The sequence below is a fragment of the Halictus rubicundus genome, chromosome 17, assembly GCF_050948215.1.
Source record: "Halictus rubicundus isolate RS-2024b chromosome 17, iyHalRubi1_principal, whole genome shotgun sequence".
Lineage (NCBI taxonomy): Eukaryota > Metazoa > Arthropoda > Insecta > Hymenoptera > Halictidae > Halictus > Halictus rubicundus.
This window is the reverse complement of record NC_135165.1, coordinates 35,540-47,890: the sequence shown is the minus strand read 5'-3', so window position 1 is coordinate 47,890 and position 12,351 is coordinate 35,540. Positions and strand designations below refer to the sequence as shown.

The 12,351-nt window shown below is 51.7% G+C and overlaps 1 protein-coding gene across 6 annotated transcripts in view; it reads right to left on the bottom strand.

The window, feature by feature from the left end:
- Nucleotides 1–8,812, bottom strand: part of Nckx30c (solute carrier family 24 member Nckx30C) — a 64,307-nt gene extending 55,495 nt beyond the window's left edge. For 3 of the 6 annotated variants that reach the window (XM_076802933.1, XM_076802936.1, XM_076802937.1), the window contains exon 1: nucleotides 7,695–8,812. In XM_076802933.1, coding sequence (XP_076659048.1) covers nucleotides 7,695–8,618 — 924 coding nt within the window. In that variant the 5' untranslated portion in view covers nucleotides 8,619–8,812. The remainder of the gene's footprint in view (nucleotides 1–7,694) is intronic. The other 3 variants (XM_076802935.1, XM_076802938.1, XM_076802934.1) reach the window with 2 other exon arrangements.
- Between the last annotated feature and the right edge of the window lie 3,539 nt (nucleotides 8,813–12,351).

The window sequence follows — 12,351 nt, the reverse complement described above, 5'->3', positions numbered from 1 at the left end:
GCTCGACTTGCCAACGAAAAGCCGATCGACCGAACCTGGAACGGCTCGAAACACGTTTCGAGAGTCCCTGCCTGGCTACAGGGGATGCTAATAATACGATTAACCTGTCGAGGGGTGGAGTTTCTTGGCCGTGCGCGGCCAACAAGAGTTACCGCGGCAACACACGGCACACGGCACACCGCTTCACCGCTTCAATTTCAACGGAAACACAGACTCGATATTGACTCTGTGATCAGAACACTAGCCTGCCTACTAATCGCGATATTGTCCGGCGTATTAGAGCCGTTCTCGATCGTAATGTGCCCAGTGTTGCCGAGAACCTGGCGCCCTCGGGGGGCCCTTCCTGGGTCAAACAGAAATGCGGAAAGACGGTTCCTGTTCCTAATCGCCGAACCATCAACCAATTAATAGTCGGGCAAAATTCACATTTTCATATACGCGTGTAGGTCCGGTGCGTGTCCGAGAATGATTCGAGTGCCGCGCGTGAAAGATAAACTCCCGTGCGCGGCTGTGTCGTTTCCTTGTGCCTTCGTTCCGCGCGCGTTCGGCGGCATCGTTTGTCGGCGGGAATAAAGGACCCGCGCGGACCCAGGCGGCCCGAACGCGGCCGCCGCGTTACAATAACAAACAATGTGGACGAGCTGGCGAGTTTGAGAAACGTTCGGCATCGGGCAGTTCTCGTCGAGACGCGGAGAAGCGCGCTTCGAGGCGTCTTTCGAATATCTCTTGTTTATACCTTGTCTTTTGTTCCTTTATCGTTAAATATGTTCATTCTTTAAAATACCAAAGGTTTTTTGTCATTCCGTGGTCCGTATGATCCTACACGCGTACACATCGTTTCGCTTCCTGTTCAAATTTAAGTATTTTCATTGTCTTTTCTTCAATGCGATAACGTCGATGTCGTAGAATTCTGCTTAACGATGCATGGAAAAGAATGCCTACGTTAGAATTGAAACGGACCCAGCCACAGGAGGGCTCTCGTGAACTCGTTCAGAGCATCGAATTCGCATGGATTAACCCGCACCAATTAATATCGTATGATTTCGGGTAATGGGAGGACAGGTATTGCGACGAGACCAGAGTCACAGAAATAACTAACCGCGTTTCGTGCCGTTTCGGCCGCGGTAGGGGGTGGACAAGCACTTTAACGCGACGGTTAGTCGAGTACCAACAGCGGTGATCAACCTCGAATCAACAACGTCCCGTTTACTTGGGTAATTCTCGAAGCGAACATTCTCGGGGCGGTGTGGCGGTGTGGCGGTGTGGCGGGGAGGGGGCAGTATTCTTCGTTCCCAAGATATCGCCTGGGAATCGCGTGACGATTCGAATACGTGATCGCGCGGATGACACCGTTCTCTTTAAAGGGAGACGAGCACTCTCGCAGCAGACACGATCCTTTGCGGCTGGCACGCTCGAATGTTAACCCTTTGAAACACGGATTTCCTTTTAACGAGGCGAGCAATAATCGTTTTCGTTGCGGCGCGCCTTGCCTCGGTCACTTGATATTATCGACGGGGATTTACGTCAATATTGACCCTCGAGAAAAATGGTTTCCAGCTAAAGCGATCTCGAGATTCGCCTAGGAATTTCTTCAAGATCGTCCTCGAAATTTTTCTCCGATTAAAGACCCAGTATCGGTACCGGCCCATTCGTTGTATCGAGAAAACCGATGTACCGAAACTTTATCACGAAAAATACATTCGCTGCCGGCAGAAAGTTTAACTAAAAATGTACAAGTAGCTGCAAACTTTTACCCAACTGTGTATATCCCAAGAGGTCTTTGTACCGACCAAAGACCAATATAAGTGTAGAGACAATGAAAAATTAAGGAGCTATTTAACTCTTCGATGTTGACCATTTCTACGTTCCACTAATTGCAATTTACCGAAATGTTCATTTACAGTGCACCAAGTACAATATTTTCACGATTTTTAACAGTCTCGATGTACAACTTCCTTCTGCAACGTTTCTTCTGATATACCGTTCAACCACCTGTAGTGGACACCCTGTACATTCGCAACGATCGAAACGCTTGAAACGGGAACCGTGGCTGCCGCGACAATGTCCACACCAAGAATCACGATCGAAAGGACATCGTTGTCTAAACAAACTCCAGAACTACCGTTGTGTGTCCACTGTCCTGTCCCAAGCAAACACAGCGCGCGACTTTCCTGCGCCAACCACCGACCACGACTGCGACACCCACGATTTAAATGTGCGAACACTGGTCGGCTGAAAAATATATATCGGCGAGCCACGTGATACGCACAAGTTGCTTCGAACGAACCAATGCGAACGAAGGTTGCGATAAAACGTGAAAAGTCTCGCGACGAACGGAGGAGCGTTCGTCATTTTCCCGCAAACGCTGATTCCAAAGACAACACGCAAAACACGTTCGCAACGAAATTAAACCGGGACGACTGCGCTCGCGCGTTAATTCCGATCGGTGTACTCAATCCGCACACAATTATGCAGTCATTAGCGCGTCGGCATTCCGTTTTCAGCTAATCAGTGCCAATAAGAGAATTATATTTCACGCCCTCGACGTTGCGTTCGATTGACAGCGTGTTCGGTGCCCGCGACGATGATATTAACGCGCGGCGAATGACGCGTCGCGTCGCGTCTCGTCCCGTCGGCTTTAATCGGCCCGGCTCGTCAAATCTGTGCGAAACTTGAAACCATTTTGTAAGAAAATTTGCAAACCAATCGTCGTGCCCGTTTCACTATCCGTATAGAGCACGAAACGGGAGAGCCGAAACGGATCGACAGAGAGCGTGATTCGGAACGGTAACGCGAGATAAGAGGAGAGATAATCGATGGTGGGAGGAGAGCGACAGGTCTCTCCAGGTATTCCGCCGACAATTTCGCTTGGATCGTGACTGCCGTGTCGTGAAAAATAACGAGAGTATAACCGCTTCTGGTGACGGTGCTCGCCCGGCTGATTTATCGGTCCGCGATCTGGATAAAGCAATTAGCGTTCGCGACCAGGCTGCCACGGCGCGATACATCTTCCTCGACCTCGAATAAAAATTCTTTCCCGGTCCGCTGTGCCGCCAGGATGTAATCGTGACCACGATGGCGCCGGGTTTTATCAAAGCCGTTCATAATTGATGGATCCATAATTGGCCCACTCTGAACGCTCTCGAGCGACAACATTTACCTTTTTAATAAATAGACTTGCGAATCCGTACGAAAAATAAACAAGTTCCAAGTCAAATACAACGTACTGGAACCAGGCCGAGGTCCCTTCCTTTAATAATTTTAATGCGTTGACAAGAAAATTTCATAAAATTAGTTCGGGGTTGGGGGGGGGGGGCAAGTAACGATAACAACAAGGTACAAACACGTGGGCGTTATCGATTGTCGTTGATCCGACCAGTGTCCTGTGATCGAGGATCGTCGCCGGTGTTGTATGACGGCGTGTAGGAGCCGCTTCGGGGCAATAAATCTCTGGCGTACGCGTGCGTTCCCTCTCGAGCGTCGGACGCCGCGACGCGTTCATACGGAAAGTTCCGCGAAGTTAATTACACGAGAGCAGTCCCCGTTGCTCGTTACGTGCGCAGACTCTAGACCAGAGTGGCGTCGGCCACGGGATCCTCTAAGTGGAATTTTCATCCCGGCGCGAAGCGTAGAGAGCAGCGTCCTCGTCGCTTTCGGTACAGAAATTGAGAAGCAGCACGGCTTCCTTGAATTCCGCGATAAATAAGATACCGACGCCCCTCTCTTCCTCCCCTTCCCTCAGCCCCTCTATCTCTTCTAGCAACTTTTAATTAAATTTCCCGGCCGAATCAGTTCGGCCGTCGTCGTCGTCGTCGTCGTCGTCGTCGTCGTCGTCGTCGTATCCCGGTGCGATCGCCGAGCTTAATTGCGCGACCTCGGCGAAGAAACAATCGTTCCATGGATTTACGGGGGACGGAACCAGAAACGCGCATAAATCAATCGGCCGAATAGAGTTTTCGCCGGCCGATTAATTTATGCATTAGCCGGCGCCGAATTTTGATTTATCGCGCAAATATTTCGACGGACAACGGGGCAACGGGACAACGTGCCCGGTCGATCGTATTGTGCGAAAGGGACGGTGTTGGCGTGCTATAGCGATCGATTCCGGCTTGGCGGTGGAAGAATTGGTTATCCGGGGAACACGCTTCGTTGGAATCGCGATTCCGAAAGAGATCCACACCGGCAGAAAGCGTTCAGGAGCCAGCGTGGCCTGGGAAACGCCTTTTATTCGCTTCTTCTTTAGGCTGCGATTTATTTCCGATTTTCTTTTTAGGGTTTGGCGTTCTTGCGTTTTTTCGTTGGTGAAACTGAAAGAAACGCAGTGGATAGAGCAATGCTGTAGCCTAACGATCCCGGGATGATGGTTGACACAACCATGTTCGTTCGATGTGTTAAGAAAGAAGGAAACTACGCTTTTGAACCTTCCTCGTAGGAGAAACTGTCTGTAATCACGCCTAAACGCTTGTTTAGGTATTCTTACTCGAACGTAGTGACTAGACTGCAGGCTCCAGGGCCCGCAGAAATCACGCTACACTCTCGTCGGCGACCGATTTACTCCGAAACTTCAGTTCGATATCGCCCAGCCTACAAAGCTCAACTTAAACCGGCACGGCGCGGCCCGGCGCGTTCCTTCAGAAATTGCAATCTCGGGGCTAATCTGACCGTTCGCGAACCTGTGTGCCACTTTTTCGCGTCCCGATTGCCCGCGGACGCGGAAGATAACCGGAAATCTAGAGACAAAGGTCGATGTGGGAGGGGAGGGGGGTGGGACGGGACGAAGAGGCGGGATGGTTGCAGATAGAGGCAGTCGACCGTTTATAGCCTACTCGACAGTCGACGGGGTGCATTAAAAATACACGGGAAAGTTATTATTGCGATCTGTTCCCGGCCCGGGAAAATGCTTCTGAAAATGTGCCCAGCAGAATTGAGCGGTATCGGAATAACGCGATCTAGTCAAATTATAACTGCGGCCATTTTCTTCGTGTTCCTCTGCAGAAATCCTTTCGATGATAACTCGAGAAGCATCCGAACACGATAATAATTGTAGTTTTCACTTGAGAAAAATCAATAACGATAATTGAAACTGACATTCGATCGCGACATAATTATAACTTCTGCCACAGGCATTGGAAAGCGAATTGACCGAGTCTGACAACAGCAATAATGGGTAAACAGAATAGCAATCGTCGAGTCCAATAGTAATCGAGAACTCGAATTCGATGCACAGTACACAATTATTAAATATCCCACGCCGACACTGTTAAAAAATGCCTTATCTATGGAATAGTACTTTTTAGTCCGTAACCTTGAAATTTAATGATAAGACGAGGGGTTAACGATCGGCAGGGTTCACTGTTAAATCAATTAGGTGTCCCGGACGCCTCGCCGCAGGAAACGAGCATGAAAATGGCTCGCCCTCGAAGCGATTAAATCATTCGTCCTGTAAAACCGCGAGCAAGGGACGCTGTTTTTTTTTTCTCTCGCGGATCCTCGGCGGCGGTAGCGTCGTCGTCGTCGTCGTCGTCGTCGTTGGCGGCGCGTTTCTGCAATTCCGAATTACGCGCACGGATAAGTGTACTAATTAAGCGCGCCGTTGGATGCAACGCGGGTAATTGGACCATCTCCCGCTGGCGCCGGGATTTTTCGCTTGAATTTGTTCATCAAGTTCGACCTTGCGCGCGATACCGTGGCGAGGGCTTGCCACCACCGTTTTCCCACCGCCTGGCTGGAAATCCTGTCTCTATCTCCTGACATCATCCCCCGAAAAGGATTACTGCACTCAGCTTGTTCCGTCGATTCGAAAACAACCACTGCAATATTTATCAAAATCCCCGGCGGACCCGCTAATACGCTTATGCACTTAACTGTCTCGATGGCCGCTTCGAAATTGCTCGGAAAATTCCTAACGCGTACTTCCTTAGCCGTTTTTGAACTTTAATGAATTTTACGATTTCTCTAAAGAGGCAGTTTTCACGATAGCATCGTGATTATTGAACCAACAAAGGTTTTATCCTGAAACAATAGCATTCTATCTTCTGACCGTTCGAAGTCACTCGAGCGACTATGCACTTCTCGTGTCCCTCTCCGACACCAGACTGCAAAAACTTGGCGCTTAATCGTCCCTTTGTAGAGCCCGCGGGGGAAAATATCCTCGTGTCCGCGTGCTCTTCGGTGGGTATTGCGAATCGAGAGCAACACGATTTGAAAATAAGCTTGCTTTTTTTATCACGGTGCAGGATCGATGGAGACGAGTGGAACGTGTCGTTCGATGGCCGACGTCCGGCGAATTCCGTTCTATTAACCAGAGTACACAAAGGATAACCCGGATCACCGTGAACGGATCAAAAGTAATTGGAAGAACGTTCCCGACGAGAAAAGGGTTTGGCTGGCAGAGGGAGGCGGGGGGGGGTGGGGCTGGGACGAGAAAACGAGACCGTGACGAGACGGGGACGAAACGAGCGTCGACGATTGGCAACGGCTAGGCCAATGTCGCGAGGTCCGCGATCCTTTGATCGTTTTGTTCGTCGGAGCAGAGGGAAAAAGGAACGAGAACACTGTCCGTCAACGTGACGGAGAACAGCGTCCACGAGCAGCCGTGCGAGCAGCGAACAAAGTCACGCGACGCGATTCTGACGAGAACGAAACCGAAGTAAACGTAATCCGAACGCGAACGCGAAAGCCGTGAAAGAGGGACGATCGATCCAAGTCCGAGCTATCGAAAACGTATGATCCACCAAAGATTGCTCCTCGCAATTCAAACCCAAAAAGTTTCAACCTCTACACTTGTTCGAAATAATACGGTTTGGTAGTAGACGGGTTCACGATTTCGTGGATCGTGACGTAAGAAGTAGGAACATCTTGGTATTAACTTTGCATTTGGGGCATCTAAACCTTACGTAAATAACTTTAATCTCGACAGGTTCATCGATTCATCTGAATCCAGATGTTTCTAGTTTGTACGTTTTAACCGCCTTCTTATTGGAATCGTTGGATCGTGGATTGTTAGGCTAAATTCTTCCGCGGTACTTGGAAAAAGTTGGAGAAAAGTTTGCATACTCCGTTATGCAATCCGTTCGATCCGAAACAGAATTAAAACTTCATTAAAGTCCATCGAATATTAAACTGGACGGAATTTTCAAATATCTTGAGTAAAATATGCAAGTGCTGGTCAGAGTTAACGACTTTCTACCGTCTACTGTCCCATAAACTAGCAGAGGATCGTTTCTGGATTGTGACACGATGTCTCGGTGGACGAACTTGGAACACTTTTTTCTTTGTTCGCCAAATGCATAGTTACCACAGATTATTTCAGCATATTATTTCTTTGGTGATTACGTTGTTCGTTAACTTTGTGGGTTGAAATTGTGAAGAAGGACCAACGTGGCGATGCTATCGGATCATTCCACGAATAATTGCAAACTTCCTTATCTTCCGTATCTCTCGACAGAGAGACCCACGCGAACATGATCACATCCTGTAGGAGGGAGTTTCGAAGGTGTGATATCGTGTTTTCGTGTCGCAGCGTCGAAGAACGCAGAAAGGAGATTCGCATGATTCGCGGACACACGATCCGTACGATTCGATGCGATGGTGTGCGTGCGGGGACGAAAGGAGATGGGGTGATTGTACCAAGGATCGACAACGGCAACGGCAACGGCAACGGCATCGGCAATGGGAACGCGCGAGTTACGTACCGAGGGCATCAGCTGATCGGTGGACCTGACCCGGGTCACCTTGTTTCTGTAAATCAGTCTCTTGGCGAGGTTCTCCATCGGCTGGTTCCACTTCATGAAGCTGACGTACGCCAAATAGAAGCAGAACAGAACGAGCGCTTCGTACCAGTGAATGTAATTATCGCGGAAGAAGTAGATCAGGGTGAGCAGGCTGGCGCTGTAAAAGGTGCAGTCGCGGAACAGGGGCCACCATGTGAGGGACAGCACCGTACGCGAGAATATAGCGCACATGCCGATCACGAACAGGATATTGAAGACGGCGGATCCGACGATGGTGCCGATACCGACGTCGTCGAACGACACGAACACGCCGATGATCGATGTGAACAGTTCCGGAGCCGATCCGCCGGCCGCCATGAACGTGGCGCCGGCCACGTCGTCCGCGATCTCCAGTTTCTCGATGATCACGTCCAACGACGGCACGAAGAACTCGTCGCAGACGATCGCCAGCGCGACGAACATGTACACAACGCCCATTACGTGGAGGATCACGGCGCCGCGACGCCTCTCTTCGATGGAGAACAGATCCACCGGGAAGAGGGGCGCCTTCTCTTCGGTCATGTTGCCGCCGACCTTCTTGTGATGATGATGGTGGACGGTGGCGTTGTAGCCGTCATCCTCGTTCGGGTCCGTCTCGCCGGACAAGGCTGACCCGTTGGGCCCGTTGGACCCGTTGGACCCGTTGGACCCGTGGACCGTTGGCCAGGGTGTAGCCGTCGAGCTGGTGCTACCCTGCAGGACGATGGGATTGTTCGGGGACGGCCTGTGCCCCGCGGAGCCGGCGGGGCCCACCGTCAGGGCCAGCAGGGCCGAGAGCAGCACCGCGGCTCCCAGCCGCCTCCTCCTCCTCCAGCATGTACCCCGTTCGCCGCCGGCCACGATCATCGTCGTTGTCGTCGGTTAGGCTGGTGCTGGTGCTGGTCTATCGCACCCTCGAGGACGTTCGCCGTCGTTAGCGAGTCCTCCCTCCTCCTCCTCCTTCTTCTCCTTCGTCTTCTTCTTCTCCCCCGTCCTCCTCCTCCTCCTCCACCTCCACTTTCTCCCCCTCCGCCTCCTCCTCCTCCTCCTCCGATTCCCCTCTGGCCTCCGTCGCCGTTTCCTCCTTTTACTCCACCACCACCACCACCTCCGCCTCCTCCTCCACCTCCTTCCGCGTGTCGTATCGTGTCGCGGCGCGGAGGGTGTACGCCAGCAGAGGTACCCTACCAAGGCTGGGTCATGTTGGAACACCGAGGAGCTGCTCTCGCATGCTCCTCCACCTTCGATGATTCCCTCCGACGAGTGGGCCTACCTTTCGCACCGCTTTTCTTTTCTCCCTATTATTCCGAACCCTTTCTCCTCCTCCTCGTCTACCTACTAACTACCCTACCCGACACACTCTGAACAACTCTCTTAACCCACGGGGTTCTCTCCTCCGTCTCGACTCTTTCTATTCCCGTCTCCCTCCCCCCCCCTCTCTCTCTCTCTCTCTCTCCTCCCTTCGTAGCCCTTGTCCGATTTTATTACGCTCTCGCCGATAAACCTCTATCTATCGAGAGTCCACCTCGTCCTCGAGCGTTATCCTCGCGCAGTCTCTGTTCCTCTATTTTCTCTCCTGCCCGCCGCGATGCCGCTCCGATTGGAACCGGATCCGCAACAATGTCACTGTTTCGAAACGACACTTTCCGTAAAGCCGAATGAAAATTGCAAACAACAACGGTTCCTACCGCGCAGCCACGGTCTCCAACTACCGACGACCGTCAACGTCAACGTTCCGTTCGCGATACCGTTCGCGATCTGTCGGTCGTGTTTCACTGTTCGCAGCCGCGCGAGACGATCCGGTCTACCCGTCGTGTTTCTCAACTTCACAGCGGCGTAGTGCACACAGTTCTGGTCTTCGTCCTCGTCCTCGTCCTCGTCCTCGTCCTCGTCCTCGTCGTCGTCGTCGTCGTCGTCGTGGTCGCTAGGATGCGGTGGATGGTGCATATAACCCCCTAGATGGATATACAGGAGCAGCAGAACGGCGCCCCCGCCGCGATGCCCGCCCGCTGCACACTGGAACAATCCTGTTCCGTGCCGTTCCTCTCTTCCTCTCTCTCTCACTCGCCCCTCTCTGCCCACCTTCTCCGCCGCCTCCCTGTCTTCCTCCCCCATCCCCGTCGCGTCCCTCTTCGATCCCCTCTCGCGCGATCTCTTTCGTTCTAAGCGGTGACACGCGTACCCTCTCTTTTCGATTCCTCCTTCCCTCCGACGTTTGTTCCTCGCATCAGCTTCTTCCGTTTCCTTCACCGATATTGGGTGTCCTCTGTCCTGCTCCTCCTGCTTCTTCTGCGCCACTTCCTCTCCGTCCTCCTCACGACTCCACGCTGTTCGCTCCGATCCTCGTCTCTCTTTCACCCCCGAGCCGAACCACGACAGGATCGCGTCGCTATTGCCATCTCGCTCTACACCCCGCGTACTCCGCACCTCTCGTTTCCTCGCCCGCAGCTTATCCCTCTTCTTCGACAACACACTTCGGCCCCCCGTCTTTTCAACCCCTCGAGTCGATTTCTCTCTTTCTCTCCCTCTCTCCCTCTCCCTCTGTCTACGCTCCTTCCACCATCGCCACCCTGACCCCTTTCACCCCCACCGACCGACGAGAGGAGCCACCCTCCGCTATCTCCCGTTTCGCTCCGCGACAAGCGACACCCTACTTTCCTCTTCGTCCCGCTAGCAAAATTCCGCCCCACCCTGACAGCCGCCTGGACACCTGGTGGTGGCACACGGTTGGAGGTGGTAGCACAAACTGCACACCAAAAGACCAACCGACCAGTCTGTGCAAGCTTCCTAGAGTAGACGAAGCTGTATGAGTGACGGAGTGCGCGCGACTGCGCAACCCTCGCCGGGCCTCCCGCTCGATATCGCAGAGCCGACTCTACGACTCGCCGTTACGAATCCGACATATACCGGGTGATCCGGATGTTCGATCGTTTCCATTCGTGGAACAGACACCGTAGACTCACGATGGACTATCGGCCCTTTAAGCGCCGCGTCGACACCGCGACCCTGCACCCACGCCTCTTCTATCCTTACGCTTTAAACGAGGACACTTTGCCTACCACGTGTCCACACGGACGGCGGCATGCTTTTGCTCGGCCGGGGATACGTGCAAATTTTTTCGGGGATGGTCGCTCTCTGTCTTGCTACGAGACGGTACGTTCGGTCCGTGTTCCAGCGAAACCGCGTTAAGCAATTTCAGATGTTTTCTACGAACCGACCAAACTTTTTACTTGGAGCTATCTTTCTTTCTTCATCTTCTTCTTCTTCTTCTTCAAATTTTTAAACCCACACCTCCAACATTTCAACTGCCATACGACGCACCCACCAGTCGTCTTACGTGTTCCCAACTAATCGAGCTTCTTACGAAGCCGTACGATGGCCGGTAGTCGCATCGTTTAATTCTTTTTCGCTTAAACTTATCGAATTAAACGTAATCAAATAATCCCAGAGTTTGAAATTTCAATAAAAGCGTAAATACCTTTGGGCCACCGGCACAGCCAGCATTTAATTATCAATGTCAAAGGTAATCCTCTGAATGGGCGTGACACAAATAGCTAAGACATAATCGTTTAAACTAGCTGTTAAAAAATGAAAATGCAGAATTCTGGGACAAGATAGGCCGTACGCTGAAAATCCTACGGTTACTATCGCTCGCAATAGTAAGCCAGTTCGAACCCGGCACGTCGATCATGAATGGGTGACACAACTTGCGCGGTACACTCCGCAGCTCGGCGCTCGAAGGGCAAAGGGTGGGATTGTGGATCCGGTAAGAGTCGAACGTGTTTGGAGGATCAGCCGTGCAGCAGGTTATTAGATGCCGCCGTGAATCGAATCTTGCTTCTCACAATTTCAAAGATGCCGGGACGATCCCTCCTCGGCGCGGTGCGGCTCGGCGCGGCGTATTTCCCTATTCGATCGAAGAAAGCGGAGATACACGAGGGTTGCGTCGCGATTCTAGGTCCTGAATGGCGAACCCGAGTCGACCTACATGTTCCCTTTTAAATTCGAATACTGCTTGGCCCCCGCGTCCCTATCAAGGCACTCCCGTATTTTCAGGAAAAATAACGTTTAACTTTCCCGACACGCGATTTGCAAAATTCAGCCGCGGCGCCATCGAGATTTTTCGTTTTCCATTAGCCCGCGAAAATACCGAAGCCGCCACGCGTTCAAGTATATTCAGATTTCGCTGATTTCCGTTATAGCGCGCTTGTCAGAGTAAATCAAATCCAATAATTCCCTACACAAGCGGTAAACGACGGCGCGACAAATTTAATGACACGCGCTCGTTAATAGGTAGACTGTGAAACTTTATGCAAATGTGTGCCGTCGCGCGCGCGCGCCTACGCTTCTCCTTTTTTGTGGAAAAGTCATGCGAGTTTGTAGACAGGTGAATTATGTTCCGATTTGTTGAAACGTAGTTGCGAGAGGAGGTTTTCAGAATTAACTGGTGAATTGGTTAGGCAGCTTTCAACGAACGCGTTAAACGGCGAGCCAATTGTGTTTATATTTCCGTTTACACCACGCAATACCGCCGAAACTAGTGACCCGATAATAATAAAGGTCGCATCCCGCCATGAAAAACATGGGCTGCGAGCGGCAT